A 13312-nucleotide genomic window follows, 5' to 3' on the forward strand; every position below is an offset into this window, starting at 1 on the left:
TTTCACTTATGTGACATCTGTGCAGATCAATCACATGGTTTCACTGCACTACAAGGAATGAGAATTCATCCATGAGGTTTCTCTGTTGGAGCACGATACAGTCATGGCTGTAAATGTTGGCACCCCTGAAATTCTTCTAGAAAATGAAGTATTTCTCACTGAAAAGGATTCCAGTAACACATGTTTTGCTATACACATGTTTATTCCCTTTGTGTGTATTGGAACAAAACCAAAAAAGGAGGAAAAAAAGCAAATTGGACATAATGTCACCAAACCCCCAAAATGGGCTGGACAAAATTATTGGCACCCTTTCAAAATTGTGGAAAAATAAGATTGTTTCAAGCATGTGATGCTCCTTTAAACTTCCCTGGGGCAAGTAACAGGAGTGGGCAATATAAAAATCACATCTGAAATCTGATAAAAAGGAGAGACTTTCTTTTAGTCTTTGCATTGTGTGTCTGTGTGTGCCACACTAAGGATGGACACCAGAAAGAGGAGAAGAGAACTGTCTGAGGAATTGAGAACCAAAATTTTGGAAAATTATCAACAATCTCAAGGTTACAAGTCCATCTCCAGAGATCTAGATTTGCCTTTAGCCACAGTGCACAACATTATCAAGAAGTTTGCAACCCATGGCACTGTAGCTAATCTCCCTGGGTGTGGACGTAAGAGAAAAATTTATGAAAGGTGTCAATGCAGGATCGTCTGGATTGTGGATAAGTTCCAAAGATATTCAAGCTGTCCTGCAGGCTCAGCAAGCATCAGTGTCAGCGCAAACTATCCGTCAACATTTAAATGAAATGAAATGCTATGGCAGGAGGACCCCACTGCTGACACAGAGACATAAAAAAGCAAAACCTACATTTTGCCAAAATCCTTCTGGATAAATGTCTTGTGGACAGATGAGACCAAAATAGAGCTTTTTGGTAAAGCACATCATTCTACTGTTTACCGAAAATGGAATGAGGCCTACAAAGAAAAGAACACAGTACCTACAGTGAAATATGGTGGAGGTTCAATGATGTTTTGGGGTTGTTTTGCTGCTTCTGGCGCTGGGTAGCCTTGAATGTGTGCAAGGCATCATGAAATCTGAGGATTACCAACAGATTTTGGGTCGCACTGTACAGCCCAGTGTCAGGAAGCTGGGTTTGCGTTTGAGATCTTAGGTCTTCCAGCAGGACAATGACCCCAAACATATGTCAAAAAGCCCCCAGAAATGGATGGCAACAAAGCACTGGAGAGTTCTGAAGTGGCCAGCAATGAGCCCAGATCTAAATCCCATTGAACACCTGTGGAGGGATCTTAAAATTGCTGTTGGGAAAAGGCGCCTTCCAATAAGACAGACCTGGAGCAGTTTGCAAATGAAGAGGGGTCCAACATTCTGGCTGAGAGGTGTAAGAAGCGTATTGATGGTTATAGGAAGAAACTGATTTCAGTTATTTTTTCCAAAGGGTTTGCAACCAAATATTAAGTTAAGGGTGCCAATAATTTTGTCTAGTCCATGTGTAACATTATGTCCAATTTGCTTTTTTTCCTCCCTTTTTTGGATTAGTTCCAATGCACACAAAGGGAATAAATATGTGTATAGCAAAACATGTGTTACTGCAATCCTTTTTTGTGAGAAATATTTCATTTTCTAGAAAAATTTCAGGGGTGCCAACATTGATGGCCATGACTGTATCTCTGGAAAATACCTGCATAATGCCACATAGCAAGCTATTTCTGTCTATAGTGATTCATGTTTGTGTGTTGCGGATCTATGTAATGTATATATGTGATGGAATAATCTTTTGTATACATTAATAATCTCCACTGACACACTACCTGACCCCCTGATGAGCCGTAAAAGTATCTGATTACGGGGAAACGTGTCAAGAATATTTCGGGATTGACCAATCTGAAGAGATCTGATGAGATCTATATGACTGTATACTTACCGGATCTTGTATTTTATTCATTAGTTTTGTATGTAATAGGAATTTTAATAACTTTGTAACAAAGATGACATTTTAGCTATTGTTTGAGTAGTTGGTGTAGGCTAATTTGGACGTTAGAGTCCATATTTTTCAGTGATAGTGGGTGTTGTAAGGCTGAAGCCTAATTGCGTAGTGCCCAAGAAGCCCCAATGTAATGCATGGAATGCGCAGTAACCCAAAAAGGTGCGACTTTCCCCTTACGACGGTATGATGGTGAGATGGCAGAATGGATCCACTGCAAAATGGTCGCCTTGGAAGCCCCTTGCGACGACCCTCCGGAATCGCAAAGAAAGAGTCACCCTGCCGGAAAGAGGAGGTGACGGAAAGATAGATCCGGACAGCTTGAATAACATCCAGACAATGCAGAGAACTCTCCTTAGAGTTGGATGGAGCCGGAAAAAATTAAGGAAGAACGATCTCCCCGTTCACGTGAAAGGAGGAAACTACCTTGGGCAAGAAAGAGAGAGGCGGCCAAAAAACAACCTTGTCCTGATAAATGACCAAGAATGGAGAGCGACAAGAAAAGGCCGCCAGCTCAGAGACCCTCCTAATGGAGGTAATCGCAATGAGAAAGGCGACCTTCCACGAAAGAATGCGGAGAAGTGTCCTGGGGAGGTTCAAATGGAGCTAACCTCAAAGCGACAAGCACCAGGTTGAGATCCCAATAAGGTGGGAACGCGAGAGTTGGAAGACAATGGCCGTTGAAAAAGAATAGAAAGAGCTGACACTTGGTCCTTAAGGGAGCTGAGTGCCAAGTGCTGATTCAGACAGAAATGCAAGAAGGCGCGGAAAGGAAAAGATAACCGGAGAAACGGACTGAGCCTCGCAACATCAGAAATAGGTCTATCAGATGCGATGGTAAATCCTAGCGGAAGAAGGCTTACGAGCCTGAAGCATGGTGCAAATCGCCCTGGTAGAAAACCGAGATCTCAGAACCGCGGTTTCAACCACCACGCCATCAAATGTGGCCGAAAAAGAACCTTGGGGTTGCAGAGAGGACCCTGGGACAGCAGATCGGGACAAACTGGAAGACGCAGAGGTACGTCGGCGACCAGCCGAATTACGTTGGCGTATAACCAACCAGTCTGAAGCTACCACAATGGTAGGAATGCCCTCCGCCTTCAGTTTCCTCAGAACCCTGGGCAGGAGAGGGAGGGGAGAAAAGGGATAAGGAAGGCTGAAGGACGACCATGGGATCACAAACTCGTCCACTGCCAGAGCCAGAGGGTCGCGGAACTTCGCAACAAAGCAAGAAATCTGTCTGTTGTGGTGAGACATGAAGAGATCCACATCTGGGGTTCCCCAAAGATCGCAGATCTGCGCAAACACCTCCGGAAGGAGAGATCACTCCCCCGGATCCGCAGAGGAGCGGCTGAGAAATTCCACTTCCCAATTCTCCACTCCCGGAATGTGGATCGCAGAGATGGTGGGAACTCGAGTTGCCCATGCGATTCATGTACGCCACCAACGATGCGTTGTCCAACTGGACTCGAACAGAGAGACCCTGAAGGAGCAGTTCCCAATGAAGGAGACAAAGAAAAATGGCACAGAGCTCCAGAAGATTGATGGGGAGGCGAGCCTCCAGAGAAAAACCAACGACCCTGGACCGTCCGGTCCCGAAACACACCTCCACAGCACAGGAGAGACTCATCGTGATGACCTGCCAGTGGAGAGGGAGGAAAGACTGCCCCTGGAGAAGGAAGGGAGAGTGAAGCCACCACAGAAGGGGGACGGACACCCTCCGATAGTGAGCGCCGCTTGTCCAGCGGAAGATTAATCCGAGCAGCCACTGTGTCGAAACAGAGACCCAGGAAGATAAGAGACTGAGTGGGAGAAAGGTTGGACTTCACCTGGTTGATCACAGACAGGGTCTGCACCGTGAGATGAAGGCTCTCCAAGTTTTGGGACCGGGACGGAGCTTTGATCAAAAGATCGTCCAGGTAAGAAAGGACCGAAATCCCCCGGGCTTGGAGAATGGCAATTACCACCACCATGACCATGGTAAAAACACTGAGAGCCGTGGCCAGGCTAAAAGGAAGAGCCACAAACTGGAAATGGCCCGCAGGGACAAGCGAAGAAACCACTGATGGGCCGGAAAATTGGGAATGTGCAGATAAGCATTCCGGATATCCACGGAGGAAAGAAACTCCCCCTGATCCATGGACGCGACCACCGAACAGAGGTACTCCATGCGGAAATGTCGCAGGAGTAAGTGGCGGTTGAACAGTTTGAGGTCCAGAATAGGGCGGGCAGAGCCCCCTTTCTTGGGGATGACAAAAAGATTGGAGTAGAACCACAAAAACGCTCCCCGGGAGGAACGGGGACAATCACTCCCTGAGCAAGGAAGGTACACAAAGCGACCTGAAAAGCTGCCGTCAAAGAAAGGGAATGAGGAGGGCGGGATGGGAGAAGCTATCCCGGGGAAAAGAAGTGAACACTATCCGGTAACCATCGGATACCCAGGGGTCCTGAACCTGTGCTAGCCACACATCCCGGAAAAGAGAAAGACATAGTAACAGTTCATAAGGTTGAAAAAAGACCAGAGTCCATCAAGTTCAACCTATATCCCTTAACGAGTCCCTACTGAGTTGATCCAGAGGAAGGCAAAAAACCCTCATACTAGAGGCAAAAGTTCCTTCCCGACTCTAAATATGGCATCAGAATAAATCCCTGGATCAACGTTCTGTCCATATAAATCTATTATACATAACCAGCAACGTTATTACTCTCCAACAATGCATCCAGACCCCTTTTGAATTATTTTACAGAGTTCCCCATGACCACCTACTTCGGGAAAGAATTCCGTAGTCTCAATGCTCTTACAGTAAAGAACCCCCATCTGTGCTGGTGTAGAAACCTTCCTCAAGACATGGAGGACGCCCCATTCTTAAAGATATAGTCCTGGGTATAAATAGATCATGGGAGAGATCTCTCTGTACTGTCCCCTGATATATTTATACATAGTTATTCGATCTCCCCTAAGCCTTCTTTTTTCTAAACTAAATAACCCTAATTCTGATAATCTTTCTGGGTACTATAGTCCTCCCATTCCCCATATTGCTCTCATTGCCCGTCATTGAACCCTCTCCAGCTCCACTATATCTTTCTTGTACACTGGTGCCCAGTACTGTACACAGTATTTTATGTGTGGTCTGACTAGTGATTTGTACAGTGGTAGAATTATATCCTTGTCGTGGGCATCTATGCCCCTATTGATGCACCCCATGATTTTATTTGCCTTGGCAGCAGCTGCCTGACACTGGTTACTACAGCTAAATTTACTATTAACTAAGACTCCTAAGTCCTTTTCCATGTCAGTCATCCCAAGTGTTCTCTCATTTAATACATAATCCCAGCCCGGATTTTTCTTCCCCATATGCATAACCTTACATTTATCAGTGTTGAACCTCATCTGCCACTTCTCAGCCCAAACCTCCAACCTATCCAGATCCATTTGTAACAGTGCACTGTCATCTATTGTTGTCTACTGTACACAGTGCACTGTCCTCTATAGTGTTTACCGCTTAACAGAATTTTGTATCATCTGCAAAGATTGCTAGTTTACTATTCAACCCCTCTACAAGTTCATTAATGAATATATTAAATAGAACAGGACCCAAGACTGACCCCTGTGGTACCCCACTAGTAACAGTCACCCAATCAGAATAAGTACCATTAATAACCACCTTCTGTTTCCTATCACTGAACCAGTTACCTACCCACTTACACACATTCTCCCCCAGCCCCATCTTTCTCATTTTATGCACCAGTGAGGAAAGAAAGATATCCAGCGCTGCTTCCCGTAAAATGGAATTCTTTATTCAGACAACACCAAGGTATACATAGACATGGTACACCATGTAACGCGTTTCAGCTCCTCAAAGAGCCTTAATCATACAAAGAATAGTAGGAACATGGATCATTATATAGGGGACTGTATGGGGAACGTCATTTCCCAGTATCGGGATTACCCGCCCCATACGCATCAGGTGCGTATTTTGCACCTAGCTCACATACAAATACTCATTAACCCCATAATGGATCCCACATGATTTTGTTAAAAAAAAAAAAAAAAAAAAAGGTTTATGTTCCTTATAGAAAAACATTGGCATAAGAAAACTCAATTATCTGTTGCGGGTGTACTAGCGGTAGCTAACAAGCCATTATCTACATGGGTTTTCAGCAAAAAACATTTTGATGTATAAAACCGCATTTGAACAACCGCAACATGTGAATAGATGTTTAAAAGTTTTCTGTTTCTAAAAGTTGCTTCCGAACGGCCGTGTGAAAAACGCCATGCTTCCATTCAAATATATTTAGCTTTATATATAAATACTATATTTTTTAAATATTAGTCCTTATAAATAACTGTGTTTATATTTCACATCACCGCTCGGATCAACTTCTGAAACAAAAACAGAGAGAGACGGATAATCTGGACTCTAATGCATGACACGCCAAAATCTATAACGGAAAAAATAATGGAAAATAATAGAAAATGACCAAAAATGTAAGAAAAAAGGTGAAAAAAGATGAAAAAAGAGAAAAGTTACATACATATTCACCACGTATAAAATTATACAAACATGTAGTGTAAATTACATACTATCCGTGGCACTGAACATAAACTATAAAGTAAATACAAACAGGGACGTGCACACATAGGGCTCAAAGGGGGCTTGAGCCCCTGCCTTTTCATGCACCTGCCCCTTAATGCCCTTTTTTTTTTTTTTTTTTTTTTTTAAAGGCGTGAGGCACAGGGGCAGGAGTGTATAGAGGCACGGCTGGTAGAGATAACAGCAGAGGACAAGAAGAAAGAGCAGATACAAGTGTTTGCCTGTATGACAAGATGTCACTTCCTTTCTCTGGACACTGTCTCCCGGGGTCCTGCTGCTGCTGACGGCCCCTCCCCCTCCCTGCTCCTCTTTGGGTAAGGAAAGGAAGAGATGGAGGATAGAAGATCAGCTGGAGCTGCCATGAGGGGACAGTAAGTGATCATCAGCCGGGTCTGTCAGGGAGGACTGTAGGGAGGGTGGACTGTGTGAGGGGACTTAGAAGAGTCCACAGTGACAGTAATTGATGATCAGCAGGGTGGTCTCTCAGGGAGGACTGGCCTCCTCTGTACAAGCAGCTTCAGGGAAATTATAGTGTGTTTTTGTGTTGTTTTGTTTTTTTTCCTTATTTATTCACTATGGGGGAGATTTAACAAGACCCGTCCAGAGGAAAAGTTGCCCATAGCAACCAATCAGATTTCTTATTTTACTTTTGAAAAGGCCTCTGAAAAATGAAAGCAGTGATCTGATTGGTTGCTATGGGCAACTTTTCCTCTGGACAGGTCTTGTTAAATCTCCCCCATAGTGTCCCCCACCTACAGTACCTGACAAGCTTAGTCCAGCATAGTTGTTCTTTCCCTCCCTATAAACCAGTGTTTCCCAACCAGGGGCCTCCAGTTGGTACAAAACTACAACTCTCAGCCAAAGGCTGTCCAAGCATGCTGGGAGTTGCAGTTTTGCAACAGCTGGAGGCACCCTGCTTGGGAAACACTGCTATAAACCAATAGTGTTACCCACCTGTTCCATTCCACATCTGTATGTTCCCCACATCATCAGTCCCTACAATCTTTGTATTGTCCCACCTTTCTTGTGGACCTGTCCAGAGGAAAAGTTGCCCATAGCAACCAATCAGATTGCTGCTCTCAGTTTTCAGAGGCCTTGTTAAAAATGAAAGAAGTGATCTGATTGGTTGCTATGGGCAACTGGACAACTTTTCCTCTGGACAGGTTTTGATAAATCTCCCCCATTTTGCTGCAGAATTTCTGCTGGTAATTCAATAACAATATCCAGAGTATAAAATCTGCAGCAAAAAAATCTGTAGCAAAATCCCAATGGCTGGATTCACACTGTATTTGTGTTAACATTTAAAGCACAACTCCGTTGCTTATGATAAATAGCTATTGTGCAGAACCAATTTGGCTTCTAAATACCTTAAAGGGGTACTTAAAGGGGTACTTTACAGTTGTATGCTACAGAGGAAATTCTTTTCTTTTTAAATTTCTTTTTTGTCCTGTCCACACTACTCTCTGCTGACACCTCTGTCCATGACAGAAACTGTCCAGAGCAGCATAGGTTTGCTATGAGGATTTTCTCCTGCTCTGGACAGTTCCTGATACAGGCATCAGGTGTCAGAAGAGAGCACTGTGGTCAAGACAAAAAGAAATTCATAAAGAAAATAATTTCCTCTGTAGTATATAGCTGCTAATAAGTACTGGAAGGGTAAAGATTTTTTTAATAGAAGTAATTTACAAATCTGTTTAACTTTCTGGGACCAGTTGATAAAAAAATATATATATATGTTTTCCACCAGAGTACCCCTTTAACAGGGCTCCTTTCTCCCCACTCCTGGAACTGTCCACAGCTGATAACTGAGCATAGTCCATATGCAGCTTATGTAGCACCAGACCCAGTGTGACACGAGGTGTGGACAGCACCAGGACACCGCCATGAGCTTCTCTCCAGCCGCAGTGATGTCCCCCCTCGGTCGGTAATAGGCTGAGCGCATGTCATATAAGGAGCCTTGGCCTGTTATATGACACTGCACTCATTGTATCACTGGTCAAGGCAGGAAATCGCTGCGCCCGGCAATAAGTTCATCGCAGTGTTTCGATCTGTGCACAGGAAGCAGAAAGAAGGCCGGAACGGAGGACAGAAAAGCTATATCAGTGCAACGGGGGAGCTGTGGATGGTATGTTAAAGGGGATAAGTGTTTGATCGCGGGGGGGTCCAAACGCTGGGCCCCCCCGCAATCTTGTGCACGGGGCCACAGTTCTGCCGCGCAGGGGGCGCGTCAGCCGTGACGTGACGTCACGGCTGACACGCCTCCTCCATGTAGTTCAATGGGAGAAGCGGGGAGGCAGCGTTTGTAACATCTGTCCGACATACCGCACTTCAACTCGCGGCATGTGTCTACAGTATCAAAACACTGTGCTGAGATACATGGAGGGAGCACAGCCACCCTTAGTGTACAGGGTTTGGAGAGAATCACTGTATCCCCTAGAGGAGGTAATACACAACACAAATTATTAGATCGGGAAATTTACTGGATTCTAAAGCTCCGGACTCGTATACCGGGATGGTCTAAATAAGAGAATGGATACATTTTTACATTATTAGTGACATTGTATATGGATGTGTGAGACTACACTTCGGTGTGGTCTTGCCCGTCACATATAACTACTTTATGATTAAGTGGTTCATTACCAATATTTGTATTTACTTTATAGTTTATGTTCAGTGCCACGGATAGTATGTAATTTACACTACATTTTTGTATATTTTTATATGTGGTGAATATGTATGTAACTTTTCTCTTTTTTTTTTATCTTTTTTCACTTTTTTTCTTAAATTTTTGGTCATTTTCTATTATTTTCCATTATTTTTTCCGTTATAGATTTTGGCGTGTCATGCATTAGAGTCCAGATTATCCGTCTCTCTCTGTGTTTGTTTCAGAAGTTGATCCGAGCGGTGATGTGAAATATAAACACATTTATTTATAAGGACTAATATTTAAAAAATATAGTATTTATACATAAAGCTAAATATATTTGGATGGAAGCATGGCGTTTTTCACACGGCCGTTCGGAAGCAACTTTTAGAAGCAAAAAACTTTTAAACATCTATTCACATGTTGCGGTTGTTCAAATGCGGTTTTATACATCAAAATGTTTTTTGCTGAAAACCCATGTAGATAATGGCTTGTTAGCTACCGCTAGTACACCCGCAACAGATAATTGAGTTTTCTTTTGCCGATGTTTTTATGTTTTTCTATAAGGAACATAAACCTTTTTTTTTTTTTTAACAAAATCATGTTGGATCCATTATGGGGTTAATGAGTATTTGTATGTGAGCTAGGTGAAAAATACGCACCTGATGCGTATGGGGCGGGTAATCCCGATACTCAGAAATGACGTTCCCCATACAGCCCCCTATATAATGATCCATGTTCCTACTATTCTTTGTATGATTAAGGCTCTTTGAGGAGCTGAAACGCGTTACATTGTGTACCATGTCTATTTGTACCTTGGTGTTGTCTGAATAAAGAATTCCATTTTACGGAAAGCAGCGCTGGATATCTTTCTTTCCTTGCAACTCAGCCGCAGGTGTGGTCTGCACCAATCCGAGCGCTGCTGGACATAGGAGGTGAGCTGAGCACTTGTTCGCAGCTTCTACTAATCTTTTATGTGGCACCATATCAAGTGCTTTGGAAAAATCCAGATATACGACATCCAGCGATTGCCCCTAGTCCAGTTGTTACACACTGCGCTCCGGCCGCAAGCACCAGCCGTGAGTGCAATGTTCCTCTGTCCCCGACTGCCGGCAGGGCAGGGATTCGCATCGCGGGACGTGCCTGCATGCGAATCCCGGCCCGTCACTCCCCACATCCCACTCCTGCAGCTCTCTCTCTCATCACCGGAGCACGCGTCCCCGACCCTTAGGGCGCGCGCGTGCCGGAGCTCTGAAATTTAAAGGGCCAGTATGCCCATAATCAGTGAATACACCTGACACCACATTATAAATTGTTGCACCTCCCACACATCCCTGCTGGATCTTCAGTGCCTTTTGCCTGAGAGAAAGCATTCCCTTTTGCCTGTTTTGCCATACCCATGTATCCAGACCTTCCTGCTACGTTATTTGACTACAAACCTTTGCCGCCTGCCTTGACCTTCTGCTATGTTGACTACGCTACAGCTTCCTCCTTCGGTACCTCGCCTTGCCCAGTTACCTGTGTGGTCGAGCCATGTCAGGGGTAGCGACCTGGGTGTCGCCTGCCGCAGCAAGCCCATCCTGCCTTGCGGCGGGCTCTGGTGAAGATCAGCAGCACCTTAGACTCTGCTCTCCGATATGGTCCGAGTTATCAGCCACACAGGTAGAGGATCCACATCCAGCTCCAATCTGGAGCTCACCTCCTCATAAAAGCTGATCAGGTGAGTTTGACAGGACCGATCCCTCATAAAGCCATGCTGATATGGAGTCATACATTTATTTTTATCAATATATTCCAAAATAGCATCCCTTAGAACACCCTCAAACAATTTAAATACAACAGAGGTTAAAGTAACAGGCCTATAGTTCCCAGGGTCACCTTTTGACCCCTTTTTAAATATTGGCACCACATGCGCCAGTCCTGGGGAACAGTTCCTGTCACTATAGAGTCGCTGAATATTAAAAATAGGGGTCTGTCTATTACAATACTTAATTCCTTTAGAACACGGGGGTGAATGCCATCTGGACCTGGTGATTTGTCTATTTTGATTTTTTTTTTTTTTTGTAGGCGGCACTGTACTTCTTCCTGGGTTAGACAGGTGACCTGTATTTCTTCCTGGGTTAGACAGGTGACCTGTACTGGGGAGTTTACCTTATCTCGCTGTATTTCACCTGGCATTTCATTTTCCTCGATGAGTACAGTGGATTAGAATTTAATATATTTGCTTTTTCCTGATCCCCATTTATAATTTCTTCTTTATCGTTTTTTAAAGGGCCTACACTTTTCATTTTTAACCTTTTTGCTATTTATATAGTTCAAGAACATTTTGGGGCTAGTTTTATTCTCTTTGGCAATGAGTCTTTCTATCTCTATTTTTTGCGACTTTTATCAGTTTTTTACATATTCTACATTTTTCTCTATAGCTTTTTAATGCTTCTTCACTGTCGTCCTGTTTAAATGCTTTCTTTTTGTCATTTATTGCCCCCTTAACATTTTTATTCCCATAAGGTGTGTGTGTGTGTATATATATATATATATATATATATATATATATATATATATACATACACACCTCTAACAGTGAGAATTTAGGATATTCTTAAAAGTCTCCCATTTAGGGTCGGTATTCTTGTTTTTGAGGACTTTATCCCAATTTATATTGTTAAGGGCTTCTCTGAGTTGATAGAACTTTGCCTTCCTTAAGTTTATGGTTTTTGTGGCCCCTCGAGAGATTCCCTTATTGAAGAACAAGCTATAATGTATTATATTATGATCACTATTTCCTAGGTGTCCTTCTACCTCCACATTAGTTACTCTGTCAGGTTTGTTGGTTAATATTAAGTCTAGTATGGCGCCCCCTCTGGTCGGGCTCTGCACCATTTGGGACAGATAATTGTCTTTAGCTATAGTCAGAAACCTGTTTCCTTTATGAGATTCACAGGTCTTAGTCTCCCAGTTTATATCAGGATAGTTAAAGTCCCCATTATTATCACCTCATTCTGATTTGCTGCCTTATTTGCCTCAGTAATTACACCCCCTATTCGGTGTAAAAAAAAAAAAAAAAAAGATACATTTTTTTGTTCAGTGTACCGCCATCTGTACGTATAATATAGGCTAGGAAAAATTTAGTCATTTACTCAGAATACAGAAAACTGTAATATTTATTAATAAATTTGTTTAAAAACACACATAGAGAATTCCACAAGAGTGGGGGAGAAGACACCAAAAGTGTCAAACTGGACCCTGGCATAACACCTCACAAGCTTAGGTTATTAAAGCATGTATACTGTATACTGTGCATACAAATCATGCTACATATAAATCAGATATAAGTATCCATTAGTTGTGCCAATACATACTTAACCACAATGAGCAGCGTGTACCAGGAAGCGGCATGACACCACCCCAACGCGGCATTTTGGAATCATCCTTTGTCGAGGGGTAACATCCGCCAGACTAGGTAAAGTATTTATACACCAATCATTTCATGTTGCTAGTAATTACCTTTGCACTCGCACCTGCAGGTGCCCGGCTTGTGTTGGCGCATTTGAGAACGGGTTCTTCCGGCTCCGCTCACTTCTGGCGATGCGTCACAGAGAGCCGGTCAGCTGACTGGGCCGGCAACAGCTGATCCGGACAGGTAACCCACCCCCCTAGAATGGTGTGCGCAGGGAGGAACGGAGGATGGCGGCCCGCACATGCGCACTAGCCAAAATGCGGGACTTAGTCTGCATAGCACTATGAAAGTACTCTTGTGCATATACAACATTCCCCCAGGGCCAGCCCTCTTTATATAAAGTGCATATAGGTAGAAAAAGTGCATACTGTATCTTAGCAGCATAAATGTAATAGGTCATATAATATGGTTAGAACTAATCTTAATAAAAATTACAAATATCAAATAGTGGTAATGTCTATATTTTTTTATATATGATGTAAAAGGTGACAAAGACATCATACTGATGTATCCTGAATACCAATACATGCATTATTACTGGGTGATATAAAGTGATGTGCTAAAAGTGCATATTTTGCAGACATATATACGTACGCCACACCAATGTGCGCATATATAC

The 13312-nt window shown here is 43.3% G+C and overlaps 1 protein-coding gene across 1 annotated transcript in view; it reads right to left on the minus strand.

Moving 5' to 3' along the window:
* The window catches only part of LOC130295068 (uncharacterized), a gene marked incomplete at its 3' end in the record, with an annotated part of 238076 nt that overhangs the window by 40129 nt on the left and 184635 nt on the right, over nucleotides 1–13312 (minus strand). Inside the window, 2 exon segments of the mRNA XM_056545368.1 lie at nucleotides 3058–3268; nucleotides 3604–4024. Of these exon segments, the coding sequence (XP_056401343.1) occupies nucleotides 3058–3268; nucleotides 3604–4024 (632 nt within the window).

This window comes from Hyla sarda, chromosome 1 (genome assembly GCF_029499605.1).
Source record: "Hyla sarda isolate aHylSar1 chromosome 1, aHylSar1.hap1, whole genome shotgun sequence".
Taxonomy (NCBI): domain Eukaryota; kingdom Metazoa; phylum Chordata; class Amphibia; order Anura; family Hylidae; genus Hyla; species Hyla sarda.